This window comes from Haliotis cracherodii, unplaced genomic scaffold, assembly GCF_022045235.1.
Source record: "Haliotis cracherodii isolate W230 unplaced genomic scaffold, xgHalCrac1.p SCAF_3, whole genome shotgun sequence".
NCBI lineage: Eukaryota > Metazoa > Mollusca > Gastropoda > Lepetellida > Haliotidae > Haliotis > Haliotis cracherodii.
Genome location: NW_027266286.1, coordinates 65,663,668 through 65,691,616, shown reverse-complemented (window position 1 = coordinate 65,691,616; position 27,949 = coordinate 65,663,668). Strand labels below are relative to the sequence as shown.

Below are 27,949 nucleotides of genomic sequence, written 5' to 3'. Positions count from 1 at the left end.
ATTCTCTTTAGTTACACAAGACAAACTGGTCCTGTCAATATGAGTAGATTTAATGCTATATACAAAGAACATAGGTTTTAACTGAAATCACACTTTTATTGGCACAGATATATACATTCATCACGATCTTGTTTACTTCGATTACTGCATCTCAATATATTATTCTAGAGCGTGTGACTATATGGTCCTATGGTCGAACACAGAACATTTGAGAAATCAACTTGTTTTACATGGTCCCGATGACTGTCCGTTAACAAAGTTTCCAGTTAACAAGGTGTCTCTGTATTGGAATATCTGCACAGTTTGCAGACAAAACAAACAAGTAGGCATAAGAAAATATTCTCAGGCACATCCGCAAATCACCATGCATAAACAGACACCGATAAACCAACATAAAAAGTTAAGGACCACCTGATTCTTTCATATTGCTATGATTATCAATTGTCTGGTCCAGACTCGATTATTTATAGACTACCATTATATAGCTGGAATATTGCTGAGTGTGGCCTTTAACAACAAATAAACCAAATTGTAGTTAATCTGTCATGATATGACAGATTAACTATAGTAATATGAAAGAACCGAGTGGTCCTTAACTATTTTTGAGTAGTATATAATTAGTGCTTTCTGACAAAACTTGAAACATCGTTTCATAAAAACATTTTGTTTATGATAGATAATAGATAATACAAGTCATGATGTAAAATTAGTTCTGTATGTCTCCGCTCGACTGACAATGACGTGACATACTGATGTTTGGGAAATGAATGACAGTCAGCTGGATAGTGTTCACCTAGGCGAGGTCATCCGCTGCTGTCATTTATGAATATTTGCATTTTAGTTCTCATTTCACACGGTCCAGATGAAAGCATCAGTTATCGGACAAGCTGCTGAAACTGGCTATATACATCACACTGAGTACATATTCCTATGAGATCTTGCATCTTCGTCCAACTCCCTGAGGGCGGTGGGGTAGCCTTGTGACTAAAGTGTTCACTTGTCACACTGAAGGCCTGGGTTTGAATCCCGACATGGGTACAATGTGTGAAGCCCATTTCTGGTGTCCCCTGCCATGATATTGCTGGAATATTGCTACAAGATGCGTAAAACCATACTCACTCACTCACTCTTATTTTCGTAAATTCTGAGGAATTGGGACTTTTAAAATTTGTAATTTTAACTATCATTTACTGCAGCCTTTGATGCCGAATGTCGGCCTCTGAGCAGGTCTAGATAATCCCTGTGATCATCAAGTAATAACAGTTTTCTTCCAAATGTGTTTTTTTTTCCAATTCAAGAAGGCCTCTATTTTCACTGGTAAGTTATCCTCTATTACACTCAAACCCTCCTTGCCTGTTGGCTTGTGCAACATTGTTAAAATAAACATCTATGTATTACAGTTAAAAGTAAGGCATGCAACAATTTTTTTAAGTGCATAATTTATGCATCATCAAACCTTAATGTTCACTCAAATTTCCTGACTATAATCTGCACTTGACCATGTTGAAGCAACCAACAATAATTTTTTATGTCTTTAAAGACAGTCTGTGATATTCATGATAAATACATAAGGCGACTGTGCTTGTCGTAAGAGGCGATTATTTATACAGACCGCCGTCAAACAGCTGGAAGACTGCTGAGTGCGGCGTTAAACAACAAACAAACCTTATGGAGACTTAGTATCATTCTATGTAAATACTTCATTTGCGGGTATTCTCCAGAAAGTAATTCTCTCGAGACCTATTCTCTCCTATTCCCCAATGGTAGCACCGCATCCCAGCCTGGGCCTCTGTGGGTAGGCATGACTAAGACTGCTTTAAACATGAAGACTAAATCATCAATATCATCATAGCAACTGTTCATGTTTTTTGATAGTTAGTACTGAGGTGATATGTTTGCACGTGTGAAGATTAACCATTAATTAAGCATCTACAAAAAATTCAAAAGAGCAAACTGCTTCACTTTAGCCATGGCTGATAGAGAATCATGTTAACGTTATTTCATCTTGTTTCTATAGAAATAATTTAACATAAAGATTCGGAGAGTTCTTGTCAAAAGTCAGATATTGGTTGGTATATGTGCAGTTTTACATCAAATTAAGTGCGATGAGAGTGAGTGAGTTGGTGAGGGGGGTTCAAAGAAGATTTGACCAGAATTCCAGTTATATCACAGCGTGTCAGCTTGATGTGGGAGGAAAGACCGAAGTGATGCATGTCTCAGACATTTGCCACTTTGGGGAAACCCATTAGTATGGGTATAATGCTGACAAACCTTGAAACATAATCGAGGTGACTGGGATTCAAACCCACAATCATAGGTGTCTGATGTGCCCAAGGGACGCAACTCTGCACAGTGAATTGTGGCACAGAGGACTGGGCTACCCACGTACCCTCAAGTTGGATGACTAGGCCGGACAGTTGGACCCTGTTTGGGAAAGTAGAAAACCTCTGTATATATATCCTGCACACACACACAAACCTATATGCTCGGATTCAGCTCCTCAGGAGGCCACATGTTATGTGACCCCTCTTGATCAGGAACATAACACTGTGTGGAGATTGACTGTGTCAAAGTGCATCTCCCTCCCACAATGCAGTGCGACTCTATCCACATCCTGTTTAGCTCTTCCATCATCAGTCTCCCATCGCCACTTGTCCGAGACCAGTCCATGGTTGCCGGGGATGGAAGGTTCAGACTCCTGACAGTGATTACACCTGCCTCTCTTCACACTGGCTGTGTCAGCAAACATCATCGACTAACAAACAAAAATACTGGTATGTTCAAAACAATACTCACTTGCATTATTCTTGTATATGTCACTAGCTGAATTGCAGTGTTGGGACGATGCACCAGAGCATCGGTGGATCATGATTGTTTACTTGTTGATACAAGTATCGATGACAGTCGCACACTAAGTAAATAATAATGATTCTTTTCTCAAATGTTTGCTTTAATAACAGTTACATTAAACACTAATTAGTAGTCAAAACGTAAAACGTTTCATCCACTGTGTGATACTTAACACTGCCAACTGTAAATTGTCAGTGTGCCAGGTATTTGGCCGTCCTGTCTATGTAAACACCAATAAGAACACATGCAAGTATTGCGATACATGTGACCATGGTAGAGCGTCCGCCCGGAGAGCAGAAAGTCCGGGGTTCGATCCCTGGCCGCATCATACCAAAAGACGTTAAAAGATGGTACTTGTTGTTACCCTGTCTGGCGCTCGGCATTAAGGGGCTTAAAACAAGGACTGGTCTGCTCGGAGTCGTATACTGTGTCTGAGTGGGGTATTCATGTTAAACTGCGGCATGGTATCTCAGTGGGCTAGCACTATGAATTGTATCAGCACGCACGCACCACCGTGATACATATCGGATTATGAGCAGGGTATTGTGATACATAGACTGTAAAGTTGGTGTATCGTCCCAGCCCTACTGGATTGACAATACTGCTGTAAAGTCTCCAAAGGATATATATTAAGATAAGCAAATACCAATGAAGTCATTCTAATCCTTCGGACCCCGTCAGAATTCTTGAGCAGAACAAGTCAATGTGTGACTTGGATATAATTTCTTGGATATAATTCTTGAGTAATGGAAGGTGTTTGCTATTTGTTAGGCTGTAACATATGCAAATGTTGCTTTAATACTTTACACTGGCCCCCAAACATTAACAAAAACGCTGACAGTACAGATCAAGTTCTGACAGTGTAAGTGAAATGCACTACCAACAGTTATACACTTCCCTGTCTACGACAAACTCAACATTATTGAGCCATTTTGATTTTCAGTCTTGGGGCTGACATCAGTGCGTACTTTAATCTTAACCCCAATGAGTACCCTGATTTGATTTTACCCTACACTAGCCTGTTTAATACCTTGTTTGTTGCGAAAGGTGGCCCTATGGATTGAGTGGTCACACTCGATAACTGGGTTGATTGTAATGGGTCATACCTCAATGGCATGGGATGTTGATATCAATCACTTGTCTGTCTGGTCCAGAGTTGATGATTACAAACTGTTTCATATAGCTGGACTACTGCTGAGTAATGTATAAACAACAAACACAATTAATTCCAGGGGTGACTTCAATATTTTGCTAATGCTTACCACTTTAAAACTTCCGCAACCAAATGTTTCCGCAACACCCACGTGGAGACCACATCTCTTCCTGCTGCCCGTAAGACTGAGCGGATCATGGGTAAACCCATCAACCTGTGTTGTGTTGAGGGCCGAGACCAAGACAGCAGGAGCATCTGTGGACACTGCTGGCTCCAGAAGGGCGGTGCCTGTGTTCTCGGGATGGATCGGGACATCTGTGGACACAGTGACTCCCATGATGGAACTGCCGGCTTGTCCGGTCCTGGTCGTGCTGTTTGAGTCCTTGTTTCCTCCGCGGGTAGAGCTGACAGGGGATCGGGAACTGCCATCACTTTTTCCAGAGTTCCGTGCTTGGATCAGTCCAGGGTTCCTCTTCCAACAGTCAGAGATCCGTTTTGCCTTTTGGAAACAAATAACACACTAGGAAGGAGTTTGTATGACATACAAAACAGAAGCATCTCCACCTTTTTCTGATTCCTAAAACTTTTCTATCAGAAACGTGTCATTAACCAATTTCATTTCAAACCCGGGAACAGCAATCTATACCGAACAAAAAATAACTAATCATGACTATTTGGGGAAATATTTTTATGAAATAGAGAATCTCACCCGAGTGTCTTTTGATATAAAATATATCAACACGAGTTGATAAAAGTGGTAAAACTCCACTTTTATCAACGACTGTTGATACATTTTATATCAAAAGCACTCGGTTGAGATTTTATTTATCATCCAACATCATTCTTCCAACTTTTTCAGTTTGAAGACAGTAATAACCAGTGTCTTAAGTGTAAAAAGTACTGCTAACAGCTTCTGTAGCGGAGCCATTAGTGGCAGTTGATTGTAACATCATGGTAACCAATTATGTCACAATGGTCTGCAAAGCATTGTGATGCAATTTCATTGCAGCGATATCTACAATGTAGATATTGCTTGATCTCACACAAGCGATATCTCCTGTGGGAGCCAGTTTTGGATGATGAATTGTGTTCTCAGTCGTGTTCTCACTAAATGTTTGTGTTCATATATATAGCCATCTATAATCTGTAATGCTGTCTAAATGGCCTAATGCAGTACAACGTAGTCCTTGGCCTCCAGTTACAACGATCTACATCTCAATAAAATCAGACCACAGTTCTCGCTACCGCTTAACAAAGATCTGAGGACATCACGTCAGAAGGACCTTTCATCCGACCAATCAGAACATCGCTTACCAGATTAGGAAAGTGACAGTCGGAATGTGATTTCTGAACGATAGTTACGGGTTTAACGACTGAATCCATACAATCTAGACCATCTATTAGCCATTATTAGTCAGTATTCAACAAAATGTTCTTTTGTTCAGGTTTCAAATTTGTATAATCGAGAATTTGTCAAAATATGTTTCAAAACGTTGTCACCAATTCGAAATTAGTGCCGGAAAGCACAAGAAGGCTGCCTTCTGATTGGTCATTCCATTGGTCAGTCAAAGTTCACACAAGGTCAGTCTGACGTGACCCGTAATGGGATGTCCTCAGATCCTTGCTTAGCGGTAGAGATCTTTGTTTAGCGGTACCGAGAACTAAGGTCTAATTTTAATGAGATTGTTACAACGACCAAAACCTAAACATATCAGAACAAAATGGTAACAACGGCAAGACTAACACAGTAAATATAGGAGATGATACAATAGCCTCTGTATGAATTATCTTGTGTACCACCTCTTACAGTGCAGCAAGTCGGGTTAATATAGGTTATTTTGCACTTTAGTGAAATCAACATGGGAATACACATGACCCGTGAAGATCCGGGTTAGAATAGGTCTTCAGCAACCCATTCTTGACGTAAAAGGCGAACAACGGGATCGGATGATAAGGCTTGCTCACTTGGTAGATGCATGTCATCATATCCCAATTGCGTGGATCAATGCTCGTGATGTCAGTCACAGGATCGTCTGGTCCAGACTCGATTATTTACAGACCGCCGTCATGCAGCTGGAATATTGCTGAGTGTGGTGTTAAACAACAACCATACAAACAGAGCAGCAGAATATTAAAATTTAGAATTCTAAATTGTGCACTTAAACACATTTCATCATAGTGTTGACCGTCCTGGCATTGGCAACACAGTGATCTATTCTGCAGATTAGCACTGCTGGACAGTTACTGGTCATTTATCCACTGCCCCCCCCTCACCCAACAACTACTCACAAGTGATGGTCTGAACTCAACAATAACTCATGGGAGACTGTTCTACCTCTCTGTCGATGGCTGCAAACTGCCACGGCCACTGAGCGTTGTACAGAAACTGGCGGTGATCGAAGCGGTTGTCATCTGGGCTGTAGCCCTCTGCGTGATACGATGGGGTCAACACTGTCATCTTGTGTCGGTTGATGGAGTAGGACCGGAAGAAAAACTTAACTTTGTCTGCAATCTGGGGGCAGAAATGTGAGTGTGTAAATAGTCTGGACACTGACGGTGAGAATAATAGGAAAAATAATATTTGACAAACTCTCATCGGCAGCTTGTTATGGCGATCTGAAATCCCAGTGTTGTGGACGGAGCCTCAAGTTGTATTATATATCAGCAAGAGCTTGACAATTTGACAGACAATGTTGTGACATCCATACACACCCAAACTGGAACATCCTTCGCAAAGTTGTCCCTTGGACAGTAGTTAGCAAAGGTGCTGTCCATCCCTCAAAACATCTGTTTATTCCAATACCCTGTGAACACTTAGGTCCTAGGTGGAGTGGAGGAGACGTCTGTGTCGAGTGGACAAGCCATGAAGTGCAACCAGGACAGAGTTTGTTTTTTGTTTGTTTGTTTGTTGTTTAACGGCGCACTCAGCAATATTCCAGCTATATGACGGCAGTCTGTAAATAATCGAGTCTGGACCAGACAATCCAGTGATTAATATCATGAGCATTGATCCACGCAATTGGGATCGATGACATGCATCAACCAAGTCAGCGAGCCTGACCACCCGATCCCGTTAGTCGCTTTTTACGACAAGCATAGTCACCTTTTACGGCAAGCATGGGTTGCTGAAGACCTATTCTACCCTGGAATCTTCACGGGTCAACCAGGACAGAGAGATGGGCAGGTGGAGGACAGCCCTGGGGACCATGACATCCAGGATGCCAAAACGCTCATTGTAGCGATGGTGGGTGAAGGCGCCAGTCCAGGCAGGAATCAACAATGGTCAACAATGTCGTTGTCATGGATGTCCCCATGGCCAGCATGGTCAGGGGAAAAGACATTGTGACCATGGAGGTCATCACAAGGGAGGATACAGCATTTTTTTATAAGGGTGGGGTCTAGGGCCGGGACGAGTCCAAATTTACTACCCGGGTACCCACCACCCTATTACCTGACCATACCTGGGTACCCGCTGTAGATATTTAGAGATAGGTACAAACTGTGCGATTTGGAAAAGTATGACCGTAGCCGAGGCAAAATGTATTTAGATACATGTGTAAAACGATCTGGTCATGCATACACTGAAGTTTACTGCATGAAGTTTTATCTTTATTCAAACATCTAAAAGTCAGAAGGAATGGTTGCATAGTCAGAAAGAAATGGGAACCTTAGTGACTTTTAGTGTAACCATAGAGTTTTAGATAATTTTTGTCATTAAACAATATATCACGTGACTAACCACGGGTCCGGGTAGTCCTGTGGGTACCAAGGTCCTACTCAGGACCCACCCAACCTGTGTACCCGAGTTACCTGTCCCACGGCAGGGGACAACAGAAATGGGCTTCACACATTGTACCCATGTCGGGAATCGAACCAGGGTCTTCGGCATGACGAGCTTTAACCACTAGGCTACCCGACCGCCCCGTAAGAGTCTTGAGAACATCCAGAGTACAGAAAAATGTCTGTACAGGATGGGAAATTGCCAGTCAACAACGTTGTTGTCGCCATGGCAGTCACTTCCCTAGCTGAAGCAGTCAGGGTAGAAGATGTGAAGACCATGGTGTTCGTAATCAAAGCTGCCGCCTCTCTCATGGATCGAACTCTCCCTTTGTGACTGTGAGTCCTCCACTTCTTGATATGCTATAGACAGGCCTCAACCTGCTCTGATGATAAAATATATGACACTCCACACATCATGAGTCCAAACAGCAACCAGGATTTCCTGTAACCACGACAGTCAATGTTGGGATCACTTCTTGACCTGACTGGCGTAGACAGAACAACATATCCTGATTTGGCAGGAAATATTTTCTATCAACAACATGCTGAAAAAAGTACAAAATTTGCAGTGCGAATATAACTTTCACCACACAGTATAATGTAACAACTACCTAGGAAGGTTACTATAAAGTTCCGTTCATCAAGAACTTGTAATGTTTAAGTGTATGATTACCCAAAAGCAAGCACTGATGTATCCTCTTGTGCAACAAGGAAAATGAGGGATCAAGGACAGATAACTCTGATTGGTAACCAAGGGCAACGAGCGCCCTGGATGTAGAGGAGACATGCCCTCTGTGTTATATGTTTGATGTGAAGAAGAAAGCAATATGTTGTGTCAAGATAAGAAAATATTAATTATTTCCCATACAGAAACGTGTATACTTCACAATACATCATGCACAACACTTGATTTGACAATTTGATTCAAATTGTTGTGAGTCCAAGCTATTTTCAGTAATATCAAGTACTGACCAAATCATATTTGGCAGGTGAGCTGATAAGTCCTCAAACATAAAACCCCAGGTCTGTGCTACTCCTGTACTAGACCTTGGTGACTAATCTAGCAGCACTGCATACAAAGTGACACTCACCTGGATGGGGGTGTGCTTGTCGCGCCAGAGGTGAATCAGCTTACAGAACATGCTGTATGGCCCACAATACTTCTGTTTCCTCAGCTTCCCGTACACGGACAACTCATCATACGACATGCCCATGTCCTCCTGCAGGGACACCACACACAGCTTGTGAAACAACAGGAAGTGATCCAACCAATAACCCAGCAACCTATCCATCAAACCATTCAACCAATCCATATTTTGTCAAATTATAACACACTAACACATCCATCCATGAATATATCCATCAATGAACCCATCAACACATCCAACCATCAACCCATCATCCATCCTTTTAGTCATCAACACATAAATCAACCCATTCATCAATCAACTCATCCACCCATCAACCCATCCATCCAACACCAATCCATCAACCCTTTCAATCCATCAAACCATCCATCAACCCATCCAAGCATCAACCCTTTCCATCCATCAACCCTTCTATCCATCAACACACCCATCAACCCATCCATCCATCAACCCTTTCCATCCATCAACCCATCCATCCATCAACCCTTTCCATCAACTCATCCTTCCATCAACCCATCCATCCATCAACCCATCCATCCATCCATCAACTCATCCATCTATCAACCCTTTACATCCATCAGTCCATCCATCCATCAGCCCATCCATCCATCAACTCATCCACCCATCAACCCTTTCCATCCATCAACCCATCCATCCATCCATCAACTCATCCATCCATCAACCAATCCATCCATCAACCCTTTCCATCCATCAACCCTTCTATCCATCAACACACCCATCAACCCATCCATCAACCCTTTCCATCGATCAACCCATCCATCACCATCCATCAACCCTTACCATCCATCAACCCATCCATCCATCAACTCATCCATCCATCAACTCATCCTTCCATCAACCCATCCATCCATCAACCCATCCATCATCAACCCATCCATCCATCAACCCTTTCCACCCATCAACCCATCCATCCATCCATCAACTCATCCATCCATCAACCCATCCATCCATCAATCCTTTCCATCCATCAACCCATTCCATCCATCAACCCATCCATCCATCAACCCATCCATCCATCAACCCATCCATCCATCAACCCTTTCCATCCATCAACCCATCCATCGATCAACCCTTTCCATCCATCAACCCATCCATCCATCAACCCTTTCCATCCATCAACCCTTCTATCCATCAACTCATCCATCCATCAACCCATCCATCCATCAACCCATCCATCCATCAACCCTTTCCATCCATCAACCCTTCTATCCATCAACTCATCCATCCATCAACTCATCCATCCATGAACCCTTTCCATCAATCAAACCTTTCCATCCATCAACCCATCCATCCATCAACCCTTTCCATCCATCAACCCTTTCCATCCATCAACCCATCCATCCATCAACCCTTTCCATCCATCAACTCATCCATCCATCAACTCTTCCATCCATCAACCCATCCATCCATCCACCCATCCATCCATCCATCATCAGCAGGGAAGAGGGAATCATTACGCAACTAGCTGCCTCACCTCATCTGTCTGTGCAATCTGGCCATTAGTGAGAGGCTCCAGCTCTGCAGTGGGTGGGGCGTTCAAGATGCTGCAACAGACAGACACTGCAGGATAGAACACTAGGCACTACGTGAACCTTAAGTAGGGTCTAAGCATTGTCAGCAGCCCTACTACAGCAACATCTGGCCCAGACACACAAGCTGAGTGTTGGGGAAGATGGTATTTTCAAAACTGGATTCTGTGGTGTGACCATCGGGGAGCTAGTGATTTTTTCAGAAGAAAGATATAATGTCACTGATAAAATTTGTCATTTAAATTGTACAATGAATTCTTTCTCTCTTCTGACAGATCGAACAAGGCAAGTATTGAACAAATGACCCCTTATGCAGTCTGTTTTATAAATCAGATGTAGCCATAAGTCAGTTGAAGGAGACATAGAGGAGAGTTACCTGGCAAGTGCAGTCAGCTTGTACCTATTGATGCTGTACTGGATGAAGCGACGGAGGTCTGTTTTACTGATGCCCCCGATGGGGTTGATGTCTGCACTGGAGCAGTCGTACTTCGTCATGTAGCCCCGGAGACTAGGGAGTACATGGACAGTGTCAGGGGCATCTCTCATCAACAGTGAGGGCGTTGGGGTAACGCCGCCTTGAGCAGTATTTCAGTTACAACCAGAGTGAGTGAGTTGGGTTTAACGCCGCTTTTAACATTATTCCAGTTATATCGCGGCGTGTCAGCTTAATGTGGGAGGAAAGCCAGAAGGGATGCAGGTCTTAGACATTTACTTTGGTGAAACCCACGAGCACGGGTATGGTGCTGACAAACCTAGAAACATAATCGGGGTCAACCGGGATTCGAACCCACAATCATAGGTTTCTGGTGTGTCCAGGGGACGCAACTCTGCACAGCGAATCACGGCGCCTTAGACGACTGGGCCACCCGTGCCCCCAGTTACAACCAGAAATGCTGCTTTATTTTAAGACGCAATATTGCAACTTTTGTTATTTCTAATTACAAACTTGAGTCTCACCTCTCATCCACGTTGGCCGAGCCCAGGACGAGCAGTCCGCCTGACCGCCCCCTGGCCCAGAGACACAGCTGAGCAAACAGGTAGGCAAGGACCATCCTCACACGGGCCTGAAGTGACGAGGATTGTGTGTGTATACAGTAAACTGCGGTTATAACGAACACGCTCATAACGAACTGACGGATATAACGAACTTACTTTTTTGGTCCAGACTATTTGCTGTAGTTATGCTGTATATATGCTTATAACGAACTACGGTTATAACGAACTAAAATTAGCAGTCCGTTTAAGTTCATTATAACCGTAGTTTATTGTATTATTTAATGCAACACTGAACAATATTCCAGCTGTATAACGTCAGCCTGTAAAGAATCAAGTCAGGACCAGACAATTCAGCAGTTGATTTTATGAGCAATAATTTATGCTGTCGGGGTACGTTGACATGCCATCAACAAAGTCATACAGCCTGACCACCCGATTCATTTAGTCATCTCTTAAAATCAGCATAGGTTGCGAGGCACCAATTGTTTGAATCCCCATTGTTTGATGCCCCAAGGAGAGTTAAAGGAGTGAGTGAGTGAGTTGGGTTTAACGCCAATTTTAACAGTATTCCAGTTATATCGCAGCGTGTCAGCTTAATGTGGGAGGAAAGCCTGAAGTGATGCAGGTCTAAGACGTTTACCACTTCGATGAAACCCACGAGCACGGGTATGGTGCTGACAAACCTAGAAACATAATCGGGGCGAACCGGGATTCAAACTCACAACCATGCCCAAAGGACACAACTGAGCGCAGCAAATTGCGGCTCTTTAAACGACTGGGACACCCATGCCCCCCATACAAGTATTGCACTGAATGTTCAGAGAATTTCCTTTGAAATTCCAGAGTGTGTCCTTGATGCTTGAACATTCTGTAGGTGATGAGATGCATACCTGAACATTCTGTAGAGCTAGGTTTTCTCTCAGACCACCCCCATGAACTTTAAACTTTGGAACAACCATACAAGCAGTGGTGAAGATGGCGAGGATGGCTTTCACTGCGACGTCGATGTTGATGTTGAGGTGGTAGCTGAAAGTAACAGATGCTCTGTATTGTCATAAAGACTTCTTGTGTCATCCTACATGCTACAGGGGCTAACATGGGCACACAGCTGGCTTGGTTTACAAGGAGTTGTTGTTGGGAGAGTGAGTGAGTGAGTATGGTTTTACGCCGCTTTTAGCAATATTCCAGCAATATCATGGCGGGGAACACCAGAAATGGGCTTCACACATTGTACCCATGTCGGGAATCGAACCCGGGTCTTCGGCGTGACGAGCGAACGCTTTAACCACTAGGCTACCCGACCGCCACTGTTGTTGGGAAAAGAAACATAGTTGACACTAAATAATTCATTAGATGGATAACATTGGCTAGATACAATCAAATCTTTACTCCTAATTTACCAAATTACATGGTTTTGCCATAAAAGTTTGTAAAAGGAAACTTAATGGGAGTTTGATGGTGATCATGGCTCCTGACTGTGCATAGTATTCTCATGGTGAATGATCTGAAATAGTGTGTCACTTGACCCAACAACCATGGGTCGATGCTCACACTATTGACCATGGGTTTGCTTGCACCAGGTCATAATACCAGGTCTCAGCTGACTGATCCAGTGTCACTCGACCCAACAACCATGGGTTGATGCTCACGCTATCACCCATGGGTTTGCTTGCACCAGGTCCTGTTACCGGCCTGCCGGGATGTTGCTGAGACAGGGAGGGATGGTAGGCATCGCATTCATTCACTGACCGACACACCCAAGGTCTGACTCACCTCCAAATCTGCTGGGCCAGACCCACGGCCCTGGTGTGCGTCTCCTCCGAGCTGATCTCCAAGACAGGGAGGGATGGTAGGCATTGCATTCATTCACTGACCGACACACCCAAGGTCTGACTCACCTCCCAATCTGCTGGGCCAGACCCACGGCCCTGGTGCGCGTCTCCTCCGAGCTGTTCTCCGAGGCCATGTAGCAGGTGGTGAAAATACGACTGGCAAAATCCCGGGGGTCACTGGGGACATAGTTTTCCTCCCCAACCAACCGCTGAGCATCTTCCAGGACTGTTTTGTCTGGCAATGACACATAGCATAATACAGATTAGGGCTGGGACGGGTAACTCGGGTCGGGTGGGTACTGAGTAGGACCCGGGTACCCACCGGAGTACTCTGACCCATGGCTAGTCACATGATATATTGTTTAATGACAATAACAATATAACTGCATGGATACACGACAAGTCGCTAATGTTTGCATATATGTTTGGCTATGCATGCATTCCTTCTGACATGTATATGTTTAAGTAAAGAAAGTTTCAGTCAACTTCAGTGTAACCAAGATCAGATTATTTAATACGTGTATCTGAATAGTTTTTGCCAGGGCTCTGATAAAACAATCCTCAATCGGACATTGTTTAGCAAACTCGGGACCTAAAGCGGATAACAGGAGATACCATTGATCCATTGTCACGTAAGTGCTGAAAACACAACATACATAGATATCATTCTACGAGCATGTGTGTCTTACTGATTTTACGAAACGAGTGTCAGAAGTTTTGAAATTCCCGACCGAGAGCGAGGGTAATACATGAATTCTTACACAATTTTGTCAGATCAGTGTAACACATATGCTTGTATAATAATTTCTTTATTATCCATTATTTCCTAATTTTTTTTAGCTCCCCTCTAGAAAAATACACTGATCACGACTGGGGTCTTAGAAAACCACAGTTACTGAAGGATGTCAATAATCATCAGCTATGACGTTGTCTCTAGTGTGACGTCATTCCAACCTTAGGTCACAATAGGATTAGAATGAGGTCAACAATATTGTCGGGATGACGCAAACACTACACTGGTGCGCGTGAAGTGACATTTGCACCAGCGCAATTAGAATTTGTGTGAAGTTGGTTATTTCTAAACCTATGGGATAATAATGATTATTATGATTTGAACAAAATATGATGTCATCATAAGGAGAAGCATACAAGACAAAGTCCAGTTTCCTCTGTCTGCCAATCAGAGAGCATGTTTATAGAGCAAAAAATTCCTTTTGAGAGAGTTGTTTACAGAGCCAAAAATTGCACTTTGAAAGAATTTAAGATCATGTTTACAGAGAAAAAAATGAATTTTGAAAGAATTTAAGATCATGTTTACAGAGCAAAAGTGCACATTGAGAGAATTAAAGAGCATGGTCAAAACAAGGTCAAAATAGAAAATATTGTGAAAAAACAGGACATGTGTGTTGTGTGCTAATACTAGCAGTCCAGGTGAGGTAAAAAGGCCACATGTTTCCAAACTTCCTGCTTTTCTGAAAGTCTACCTGCTGGACCCTACGTACCTCCTGCCTGGACAGCCCGACACACTAGATGACACATGGAGCTGACGATGCAGGCTGTGCTGGAACTGTCGACGCCCCCACTGAGCGGCAGGAAGAAGCCCCCCTGCCGACTGCGACGTAGGTAGTCCCACAGCCAACACGCTGGACCGAGGCTGCAGGCAGAGTTGCATCAGTTACAGCAGCAACATCAACAATATGTCTTGGTTATCACTAGGAAATATTCTTGCATGGGTCTCGGACATCGTCTGTATCAGACAGCACACTATATGCCACATTACATGTTACAACTGAATAGGACGGCAGAGTAGCCCAGTGGTAAAACCATTCTCTTGTCACATCGAAGACTTAATTTCAATTCCCCACAATTGCACAAATTGTTTCGCCTACTTCTGGCGTTTCTCCCTATATGCTGCTTGAACATTGCCAATGTCATCTTGTCAGGCAGATAACATACAAAATAACCTGGGGCTGTGAGACGTAGAAGAAGTCTACGTAGTGTAGAAGCTGGGGTTCATTTCCCCACACTTGTACAAACTATGCAGTCTATTTAATATTGCTGAAACCAAGTACTTGTGATAATGGACCCGTGAAGATGCGGAGTAGAATAGGTCTTCAGCAAGCCATTCAAGCCATTCAAGCCAAGCAAGAGGTGACTAATGGGATCGGGTGGTCAGGTGTGCTGACTTGGTTGATGCATGTCATCAGATTTCAATTGCGTGGATAGATGCTTATGATGTCAGTCATAGGTTTCTCAGTCCAGCCTTGATTATTTGCACACAGGCACATAGCTGAAATATTGCTGTGTGCGGTGTTTAAACAAACAAACAAACAAACAAAGTGTGATAATGTCCTTGATTCAATTAGCCCCATTGGGCCATTTATAGCCCAAGTCATTCATAGTCGCCCTCGGTTACCTGATCTCTTCCTCTGGGGTGTGGCGAAGGGGTTCCACGGGGTCCGAGACGGGTTTCAGGTTGTATTCCTCGCCGTCCGATAGCGAGAAGTCCACAGTGACTCGGGGGTAGATGGGTGACTGACTGGCCTGGGGGTAGAAGTACAACGTAGGCTTTACCTCAGGATCTTAGCTAGACACTCTCAGAGGCCGATATTCGACACCAAGTCCGCAGCAAATATCAGTAAATACTTCCCAATTCATGTTATCACTAAATGTCATGGCCTTGTACAGATCACATGTATTCCACTGATAACAGGACAAAAAGAAAATATCGTATATTAATGCTTATGTCAGTCACTGGATTGTCTGGTCCAGACTTGATTATTTTCAGACCGCCGTCATATAGCTTGAATATTGCTGAGTGCAGCATTAAACACCAAAGAAACAAACAAAAGATGACATGCATCAGCCAAGTCAGTGAGTCTGACCACTCGATCCGATTAGTTGCCTTTTATGACAAGCATATTCGCCTTTAAGCAAGAATGGGTGTCACAATATGTTAAACATCATTAAATACATCTGTATTTAAGAAGATAGGGACATAGTATGAATATAATCATTTTTCCCAATTTGCCCAACAAGGGCACTCAGGTTGGAACCCTAAATTGATCCCAAGTACCTCGTGTGGGACTTTGTTTTGGAGCAATCAAAAATGTTTAGCAATAATCAATATATTAGCTAGACTTTGTATGAACTGTCCAATACATCGATAACAAGAAGCAGGAATATAGTTCCCAATGCCAGGTGAGAGTATTTAGATGGACTTACCGACTCTGATCGACTGCGAAATGAGTTTTTGAACATTCGAATATCCTCAAGGTCAATGGTTGCTGTGGTGACGATCTGTAAAATATCAGAGTGACTCGAGTAGATAGTTTTTTACATTTTACTTTGACACTGTCAAAGTAAAATGTAAAAAACTATCTACTCGAGTCAAATTGACACATATAGATAAAATTACACTCAAGATTCACTATAATAATGTTTTGGGAGTCACTGGTGCCCCAATAAGTTGTGCAGAGTTGTGTCCCTTGGACATGACAGAAACCTATGATCGTGGGTTTAAATCTCGCTTTGCTCTTATTATGTTCCTAAGTTTGTCAAAACCATACCAGGGCTCGTGGATTTTCACCAAAGTGGTAAACGTCTGAGGCCTGCATCACTTTCCTCCCACATTAAGCTGAAGGGCTGTGATATAGCTGAAATACTGTTTAAAGGCCGTTAACCCAACTCACTCACTCAGTCAATAAGGATGTCATTTAATCTCAAATGCTGCGCCCTCCAACTAGTCTCATATTCAGTACCTAGCATGTTTCCTCCTTAGAACCACAGTCCAACACAGGCACACACTCACCACTTCCTGAAGCGAGAACTGTGGCCCCTGTGCCACCAACTCCCCGTTGACAGAGATCATCGATCCACCGTCGTAGTACACTCTCTCCCCGTCACAGCCAATCATATTACAGAACAGATACGCTCCACCACACTGTAAAACATACGAGAGCTGTGATTGGAGGACATCACGCTAGCTATGAGGTTCAATCATGAATTAGGAAAAATCAAAACGTAAACAATGAAAGTAAGTGTGGGTTCGAATCCCGGATGGGACTCACCCAAAAAAGTATGAGAATCTGTACTTTACTTAGAAAGTCTTATCCCAAATATAACATTTGTTACTATGAAAGTAAGAGGCATAGATCCATGAACACAAATGTGTTTTTCTCCATCACTACACAAACCTATATTTGCAATTATTGAAAACTGCAAAACTGAAAACTGACTTAGCCAATCAAATCATACTGTGTGTGACTTGACTGACCAGATCATATTATAATATGATATTGTGTGTGGCTTGACTGACTAGATGATATTGTGTGTGGCTGGTCCTACTAGATGATATTGTGTGTGGCCTGTCTGACTAGATGATGTTGTGTGTGGCTTGTCTGACTAGATGATATTGTGTGTGGCTTGTCTGACTAGATGATATTGTGTGTGGCCTGTCTGACTAGATGATATTGTGTGTGGCCTGTCTGACTAGATGATATTGTGTCTGGCTTGTCTGACTAGATGATATTGTGTGTGGCCTGTCTGACTAGATGATACTGTGTGTGGCTTGTCTGACTAGATGATGTTGTGTGTGGCCTGTCTGACTAGATGATGTTGTGTCTGGCTTGTCTGACTAGATGATATTGTGTGTGGCCTGTCTTTCACTTTCATTGACTGTGCAGCCATTTGCTTCATAGCTTGTAGGGATTTATTCTCCTACTCAGACATCCATGTGCAGCATGTTTTCTTCATGGCGGGGTATAAGGAATTTATTCTCCCATACAGACATTTATTTTCTTACCACCAGGGATACATAGTATTCTATCAAGATTACGTAAACCAATCTCATTTCAATGTTCTGACATGACAGTAAGATAATGTGTGTTGCCTGTCTGACCAGATGATATTGCGTAATGTCTGTCCGACTAGATCATATTGCGTGTGACCTTGACCTCTAGTCTCCTACCTTGGCCGTGGCCTGTCTGACTAGATCATATCGTGTGTGTCCTTTCCTTAGTTCATGATGGCTGCCACTGCCGTTGCAGATTATCTCGACACCATCGAGCGACATGTCAATATGTGAACTGAAACACACCATGTGGTACATGACACAAGACGCCAGAATGTGACATCACTATCTCTGAATCCATACAAAATACATTCACCTCCTTTCCAGAGCTGTTTAATGTCTCACCTGGCTGGGGTCCACAGTTCTTCACAAACCTCGCTACCAACACAGGTGTCCAGAGTTGACAAAACAGCATCACCAAAGGAAACTGTGCTCTAATGAAAACAAAAATTTGTAAATTTTACATCAAATTGTATATTTATATACTCATCCTATCTCACACTATGTATTTCTTCCTTCTTCTTTCAATCCGTGAAGATCCGGGGCAGAATAGGTCTTCAGCAACCAATGCTTGCCGTAAAAGGCGACTATGTTTGTAGTAAGAGGCGACTAATGGGATTGGGTGTTCAGGCTCGCTGACTTGGTTGATGCATGACATGACATCGATCTCTGGATTCTCTGGTCCAGACTGAATATTTACAGACTGCCGTCATATAGCTGGAATATTGCTGAGTGCGGTGTTAAACAACAAACAAACAAACAAATCTTTCAATCCAAAGTGGAAACGCGCTTGAACAAAGTTTCCAAGCTTCTAAAAACAAACCACCTGAACTAGGGCTGGGATGGGTAACTCGGGTACCCAGGTCGGTGGATACTGATTAGGACCCGGGTACCCACATGACTACCCGGACCCGTGGTTAGTCGCGGAATATATTGTTTATTGACAAAAATTATCTAGAACTCTATGGTTACACTACAAGTCACTAATGTTCGTATTTCTTTCTGATTATGCACCCATTTGTTCTGATTTTTCTTATGGTTGAATAAAGATATAAGTTAATTCAACTTCAGTGTATGAATGACCAGGTTGGTTAATACATGTATCTAAATACGTTTTAACCAGGGCTATTCTAAAAATGTTCCCAATCGGACGTTTTGAGACATCTGAGACCTACAGTGGGTACCCGGGTAGGGTCGGGTAATAGGGGGGTGGGTACCCGGAGAGTAAATTTGGACTCGTCACCACCCAAACAAATGGGTCACGCACAGTGCTGTTTATCTGTTTATCCCATGCACAGCGACCTACATGCCCTGATCACGTGAATACCCCTGCCACATCATTCTCTCTTAGCGCTGACAGTCTAGGGGAGCTGTGATGCGGGGTTGGCAATGATGGAGGGTTTCGACTGACGGGTGGAGAAGATGGGAGGTAGGCTAGAGGAGAAGATTGTTCTGTAGTGGAAGATGGTGGAACCTTCTTTCTGCGAGTTGGACCAGCTTTGTTAACCAACCCCGAGTCAGGGAATAGGGCATGACCAAACAAAGCTGGTGATGCAGGATGACTCCCTTGAACTTCGACGAACCAGCGCCCTGCCACCTGTAGAATATGGAACCCCCATTCAATGTGACCAGCCACCACAGAAGATGAGGATGTAGTGACATCAGCAGGGAGATTGGTAATACATGTAAAGAGCTGAAATGACCCAAAGGAAATGATGGTGCTCCCGATGGACGGGTACGTGCAGATACGCGTCTTGGGGTAGACTGAACATGTACTCGCTGGACAAATGATTGTACGGAGAAACGTGAGAGACGTCATTTAGATCCTCTATATACAATGTGTTGAACGTCTTCACGTTGAAAATCAATCGTAGCTTCAGACTGTTTTCAGACTGGGACCGGGAAGATCAGTGACTAAAACACCGGAGTCCCAGGGCTTCGACCTAGACGGTCTATAGTGTGATTTGCAAACAATGTACCTTGAGCATCTGAGCTGACTGGCCTGATACATGCGTTGAAGAGGCATGGATGTCATTGGTTGAGTTCCAATCTGGGTCAACCTGAACTGTTCTGCAGGAGGAGGGTAACGTAAGGACTGCCCAGGATGCAATTCACTGCAAAGAAACCCAGACTTACACCTACGAACAAGTGGAGGCGGAAGTTCCCAGTTGCCCCAAAGCTGATGCAAGTCACTTGGAGGCCATGTCGCCTGCCTTGGCAGATTCACCAACATCCTTGGAGGCGGAGAATGACATGGTGCACCCGGGGGTTCCTCGGTGTCCTTGACGACCTCGTCCTGGGCCAAGAAAAGAACTTTATTTTTCCACTCCCCAGTGGGATCTACCAATCATCGATCCTGAAAGGGTCAATCCTCCAATCATCGATCCTGAGAGGGTCAATCCTCCAATCATCGATCCTGAAAGGGCCAATCCTCCAATCATTGATCCTGAGAGGGTCGATCCTCCAACCGTCGATCATGAGATGTTTGATCCTGATTGTAACCCCATAATCTTGAATGATGATCCTCTGACTGTCGATCCTTGAGTGAGCTATCCTTAGGTGAGCAGTCCTTGAAGGACTATTCTTGGAACAGTGACCTTCAGTAGAAGTGCGAGATCAATCCTTGCTCCGTCGAAGTCTGATTCTCCAGGGCCAGCATCTTTGGACGAAGAGGAGCGATCATCACAAACAGGAGCATCACGCGAAGAAGTGGGAGCAAAAAATGAACGAAGAGCACTAAGAGGGTCAACCCCGGGCTAAGTTGAAGCAGGCTTGGACGAATCAACAGAAGAGAGCCTTGTGAACGTTTGATGTAGCTAGTTGAATGGACATAGATGGGGACTCTGACACATCAAGAGTGGACTGTTTAACCAGCACAGTAGGGACATGGCTTGCAAGAAAACTATCAGAAATGCCATCATCAGCCACCGATAGAGCAGGCAAGGTGACTTCCGGAGGGGTATTCACAAGATCAGGTCATGCAGGTCGCAATGCAAGGGATTAGTGTGTGACCCATTTGCTTGGTTGTGGCCATGGTGATGCTGGGATGTGTTTGGATGATTTGTTTTTGACGCTGGAAACTTTGTTCAATCATGTTTCCACAAAGGATCTAAAGAAGTAGAAAGAAATGCATAGTGTGAGATAGGATAAATTTTCTTCTGTGACACATGTCATAACATTTCCACTGTGAAGTGTGCAGAATATATTATGGCAACCCAGTAGAAAGAATTCTTCAAACACACAGCATCTATGATAGAAATAACTTGGACCATGCAGGGATTTATCTAGACCTGCACAGAGGCCGACAAGTCTGCAGCAAATGATAGTAAAAATTATGAATTTAGATTAAAAAAATTGCAAATCTTCAGAATTTATGAATAACATTCAAATAATTAAATTTTGAAAAATATCACAATTTTGTCGCAATTTGCTTGCCAAGGGCACTTAGTTTGAAATCCTCGATATATCTCCGCTGCATCCTTTACTCAAATACAATGACAACATTCCAATGATTGATGTCAATGAAAGTTGTTAGGACATCAGCATTTGCTGCGTGCCTCACCTGGCCTGTGATGTCCTGGATGAGGCGGGGCAGGAAGTGGTCCTCCACAACTCGCTGTTTCCGCCACGCAGTGAACCACCGGGTCTCGCGATAGTTGCCCTCATTACACAGGTGCTTCTTGGGGCGAATCAGCAGGACTTTCCTACACACAGACAAACAATGGAAGTCAGTGAGAGCAGCCCTTGAAATTCACACTTGTCCGCTATTCCAAGACTACTAAATGTGCTGAGGACTAGTTAACATCCAGTAGTCCTCACTGACTAGATGCATTTGAAGGCTATGGTCCTGGCTCAGGTCACAATGCTTCAAATGTGCTACAAATTGGACCCGAATAAACAGAAAATGTGAACATTTTTGTCACTTGCAGGACTAGGTACAAACATTGGTGTAACAAGAGTTTGCCACTAACGTGGCTATATCCCCCGCCCCTGTTGCAGAATTTATGACATAATTAAATCTAAACAAACCCTAACCTTTTTTAACCGAGGTGGAACTTGTCAGGGAAATTGTAAAAAAAAGAAGAGTTTGGAACCTAAGTCCATCTTGTTGCCATGGAAATGTAAACTCTGGTGAAATAAGGTTTACACTAGTCAAAAAAAAGACAAATGTCTGAGGCTTGAGTGAGTTATGTTTGATGCCTGTTTTACAAGACAAATGACTGAGGCTTGAGTGAGTTATGTTTGATGCCCGTTTTACAAGACAAATGTCTGAGGCTTGAGTGAGTTATGTTTGATGCCCGTTTTACAGTATTTCAACTTTAAGTTGGATGAAAGCCTTGAGTCACACAGATCTTAGACAATGATAAAATCCACAATCACGGGTATGGTGCTGACAAACCTAGAATCATGTTCCCACCATATCTGGGATTAGAACCCATGACCATAGGATTCTGGCATGCCTAAGGAGCACATTTCTACATGGTGAATTCTGGAGCCGCAGATGGCTAGGTTACCCACATCCTCTCCCCCTCCCCCCAATTCCCACGCCGCCCAGTCAAGACGATCTCATCGATAATTAATATCTATAATGGTGATGAAAGGGGTCTTATTTCGTGAAGAGCATCAACTCACATGATTTGGTAAATATCTGTTGACGCCAAGTTGGCGGTACACATGCTTTGCAAATCCTGTAATCAACCAAAATCTGCATGGAAGTTTACGAGCTGGATGTCGATTTTGTTACGTGATTTTGATTGGTTTATATGCATAGACTTATTAGTCCAGCCAAAATATAACTCCATAATCTGGCCTGGTTCGGTAAGGGTGGAAACTGGACTTTTATCATCAGTTAACTCATTTTTCTCGGGAAGATGACACCATACTGCTCTTGTCATGCTTGTCGTCATAGCAACAAGGGGAGACTGCAATTAACTGACAACCAGAACTGTAAGGTGTGAATATAATATAAGAATGAAAATAACTTTAGGACAGATGGGGTCAGTACTTGCAATAAGCTGGTGATCTATTGTTGGTCCATATGAACATGATGAAGAGTAGACCATGACTACTTCAGTAACAGACCTGTGAAGATCCGGGGTAGAAAAGGTCTTCAGCAACCCATGCTTGCCGCAAAAGGCGACCCTACTTGTCGTAAGAGGCCATTAACGGGATCAGGTGGTAAGGCTTGGTTGATGCATGTCATCAGATCCCAATTGCGTGGATCAGTGCTCATGATGTCAATCTCTGGATTATCTGGTCCAGACTCGATTATTTACAGACCCCCGTCACATAGCTGGAATATTGCTGAGTGCAGCATTAAACAACAAACAAACAAAACAAATAAACAAACTTCAGGAACCAATTTTGAAATTATAAATCAGTTGGGATTCTGATGAGCAGGATGAGTTTACTTACTTGTTACAGAAAATAACTCGACAGTTGTACGACACATTCTTGTGCATCACTGGCCTGTAAAACATGTAGAAAAGGTTTCACTATCACATCTCGGCAAACATTTTTGAATTTTGTAGAAAACTTTACTGCCTTTTTCCTAGCTTCATATTGAGAACAAACAGGCCATACCGTGATTAACAAACTTCGCACATAATATTCATTTCCTCAAAATCAACAAAAATGTTCTCAGTGAACATAGACAAGGGTCCATGTGGTGTGCTGCAATACTATTTGACCTCTAAATCGTTGTTTGAACACTAGGGTTATGACAAGGAGTCTTTGACTTCGATGTTATATTACGAACACTGAATAAGTAATATAGGGTATGTATTGTATGACATCAGCCAGAAGTCACAGAACCAAATACCGTATTTCCTCTCATAAGGGCCCTGGCACTTATTCTTTGAACAAACTTCCAAGCCTGGCATGTAATGGAAGCCAGAGACACGACACTTAATATTTCAACTAATTGCAATAACTACAGTCACTAATATACTGACATAGAATAGAACTTTATGTTCCTAAAGTTGTAATTAAAAGTAACTGAAGTATTTCAAATCTAACTGTTAACATATCCAGCGCTTATTAGCGACCTGGTGCTTTTTGTGTTGTACGGTGCTTCATACACAGCATTTATTGGAGGCCATCGCCTATTAAAGGCGTGGTGCTTATTAGAGGAAATAGGGTATACAATGTTGATCCATGTTGTGGGATACTAATGGCCTTGTTCTGACAGTGTTACATACATGCCGATGTCACAGACGATGTCTTGAGTGATGGGTGACTGCAGCAGCTCTGCCAGGATCTCCCATGAGTGCAGGAACGTGTCACTCTCGTGGAAGTGATCACCACACGCGTACCCCCTGCAAGCAGAGAAGTAAATAGCTAGTGATTCAGGAGTTGTATCTTACATGTGTACTGAATGGCTGTTTGGCTCTAAATGTAATGTAGGTTACGGATCTAAGGCAAGATAGGCACGTGTGTTTTGTGTGTTGACAGTACCATAGATAGGCCTTGTACATGTTAACAGTACCATAGATAGGCACATGTGCATTTTGTATGTTGACAGTACCATAGAAAGGCACTTGTGCATGTTAACAGTACCATAGATAGGCACTTGTGCATTTTGTATGTTGACAGTACCATAGAAAGGCACTTGTGCATGTTAACAGTACCATAGATAGGCACTTGTGCATTTTGTATGTTGACAGTACCATAGAAAGGCACATGTTCATGTTGTGCGTTGAGAGTACCACAGATAGGCACTTTTGCATGGTGTGTGGTGACAGTACCACAGATAGGCACTTGTGCATGTTGTGCATTGACAGTACCACAGGTAGGCACTTGTGCATGTTGTGCGTTGACAGTACCACAGATAGGCACTTGTGCATGGTGTGTGGTGACAGTACCACAGATAGGCATGTGTATTGGGCGTACTCACGGGATCTCTAGCTCCGGGCCCAGCCTGTATCGAGCCCCCTGGTTCTTGGCCTCTTGGATGCCTGCATCATAACACATATGCATATCATTTATAATACATCACTCCAGTCAGTAGCAATACTGTTATGCCTAAAAAAACAGGACAAGTATAATGTATAAACCATTATAACCATTCCATAATAACTACTGCATAAAACTTCAAAAACATCTGCAGACAAAAGGCATTTCAGTGAAAATGGTACACAAACTTTATAAATGACTTTCAATGTGACCTTGACCTTAAACATGGGTCACTCATGACCTTTGCTAATCTGGACCCACCCTAAGGATGACATGCCCCAAGTATCATTGACCTACAGTAGCCTCTTCTTGTGTTATGCGTTATGAAAAAATACCCCTGAGATACCCATGGACCACAGGGTTTCAAAACGAAATCGCATACACAACTCATTGAAAGTAGTTCACAGTGACCTAACTCTGGGATATTTATGGTGGCTCAAAGCCTCATTGAACATTTGCCTCAGCATGAGTATATGGTTGATGTTACAAGAATGAAGTATGCAACAGTGCTTCAGTGTCTGTGTGCGTTAACTAATTTGCATAAATGGAATAAATCTACCAGACCCTGTTACAGTTAACTGGCATGTAATGTTGGTCATTTGTTAGAGGGAGCTAAATTTGAAATTGGTGTCGCACACTCAGGGGCAACTCCTGTTAAAAGAAAGTGTAGATCTGTCCTGCTTATTTGGTTATATTATTTATTATTTAGGGTTATGGTTCACAGTCATATAATTTTTTAATTTGACGTTTACATGATATGCAGCTTTTCCATTGGTTGAGAGGTCTGTCACATGACCGCGAAATTGACGTTTATAAGTGTAAGACTGTGTTCTTGAAATGACATAAACATAAACGGACTACTTCCACCCCTGGGAATTCCTTAGCACGAAAACATACAGAAGCGACAAACTCTGACGTTTCTCAATGTATACTGACATGCTGAGTTCAAGATTAAAGGTCCTAAATGATCAGAAAACTATCGTAGTATCAACTCAATCCATGTTTGACACATCTTTAATCACCTTTCAATGATCGGCCAGTTGATCAATGATGACTAACACATGTAACCGCTACAGGTTCATTAACAACTTTGGAAATCTCTCATCACGTTTATCGTGCCAGCTATTTTGACGTCTTGTACTTGATGTAAATGTATTACAACGTGCTGTCATCGTGACTAACTTACCGAGGTTGTTCTTAACAGACCTTTTTCATCTAATGAGGGTATTATTTGAGTACATTTGATCTAAAGAAACTACAAAAGTTGTCCCTGTTGAGCATGTTGAGCATACATACGCTCATGTCACCTATCGTTTTGAGGAACTATTTTATTCCACGATACAGCTGGTTGATGTATGGTTGTCAGTAAACATGAAGTCACACGTGCTAAATATAATTGTGTATAGATCAAGGTCTACGTCCTTCGCAAGCTCTGACGTTCATACAGTTTGGCCCTCACTCTATGAAGGTTCATACTCCAATGAACTCACACAACGTGAAAGTCAATTCTTAAAAAAACATCATGAAGCATTCATAAGGTTGTACATCATAAGAACTGCAGTTATATTAAATTACTGAGTTCTGTTGTTATTCAGAGAAATGATTTTAGATTAATGTAAAGATAAACATAGTAAATCACAGATATATTTACAAAATATACATTACATACATTTGTACACTGCATATTTATTAGAAGTCCAACATAGGTCTTAAATACATTATTTAAAAGACAATAATATGAGTCATGATGAATCCTCCTGTTCACCTTGTACGTCATCACTGACATGTCAGTGTGACACTGATTACTGTTTGAGTTAACAGATTAATTACCCATAATCGGGTTAAGGCTTAAGCAAAGTGTATGGGACTAACACCTATAATCTGAACATATCAGATTAACACCTACTCCCCATCGAATGCCTTAACTGGATATGTTTTTGTCAAGGTTTGGGGGCTTTTTTCGCAACACCATGAGGACAGTTTCACTTTGCAATGTCTTAGATATAAACTAGACACACACATTGCCATGGCAATCCAGTGCCACAGGAGTATATATATATATATATATATATATATATATATATATATATATATATATATATATATAATTATTATTATTATTATTATTATTATTATTATTATTATTATTGATTTGCCACCGGGGCCTGTGGGTGAGGGAATAACTTTATAACACTCATTTTATAATTCATGCTTCTGATCTTCTCATGACAACACATGTTCAGCTAGGAGAGCCTCCTCCAAACAGGAGAGCGACATGACCCTTGAACCAGCATGCATCAACACGGCAAACAATCTGTGTGTGCCATTCGTGTGGAATGGCGAATGTTGGCACAGGTAGTGGGTAGTTGCTTGTTACACTGCAAACTTTATCACGCAGAATGTGTGCATGTGGTATGAATAGTCCTTCCGAAAATAAGTCCCTGCGAATCTAATGAGGCGATTTTTCAAAATGAAACATTCAATCTAGGGACGGTAGAATTATAGATAGAAGTGAGCTGACTTACCTACTATCGATTTAGGCGTGTGTTAATTGTTGGACTGTTACCATGGCAAGCTGGCAAAATTAGATACTCACTGCTGAGAATTCTTTGGAAATTCCCCTGGAAGTCCATGGCCCACTGGTTGAGCGTGCATACGGCAACTGTCACAGTTCGCCCCATCTTTAATCGCTGGTAACCTGTCTCCCCCAGTACACGATTTGAAGGAGTGTGGACTCATCTAAGGGAGGCCACTTCCATCCCCTTCGTAGTTCGACTGTCGCTAAAAAAAGCTTTCAAGGAACCTGTTCCTGATAACCAAAGGAATGTCTGGAC

General features: G+C 42.7%; 1 protein-coding gene across 1 annotated transcript; it reads right to left on the bottom strand.

Moving 5' to 3' along the window:
- Positions 1-97: 97 nt before the first annotated feature.
- LOC139474611 (glutamine-dependent NAD(+) synthetase-like) lies at positions 98-27,949 on the bottom strand. Its single transcript, XM_071257689.1, has 20 exons — positions 27,712-27,949; positions 25,057-25,117; positions 24,362-24,478; positions 23,577-23,630; positions 21,724-21,865; positions 18,507-18,595; positions 18,279-18,396; positions 17,121-17,252; positions 16,535-16,609; positions 15,726-15,853; positions 14,812-14,963; positions 13,376-13,544; positions 12,368-12,503; positions 11,439-11,545; positions 10,858-10,989; positions 10,427-10,496; positions 8,875-9,003; positions 6,339-6,515; positions 4,113-4,502; positions 98-2,755 (listed from the first exon to the last, which is right to left on the bottom strand). Exons 1-20 carry the CDS (start codon positions 27,794-27,796, stop codon positions 2,534-2,536), a joined length of 2,685 nt encoding a protein of 894 aa, XP_071113790.1. The 5' UTR covers positions 27,797-27,949; the 3' UTR covers positions 98-2,533.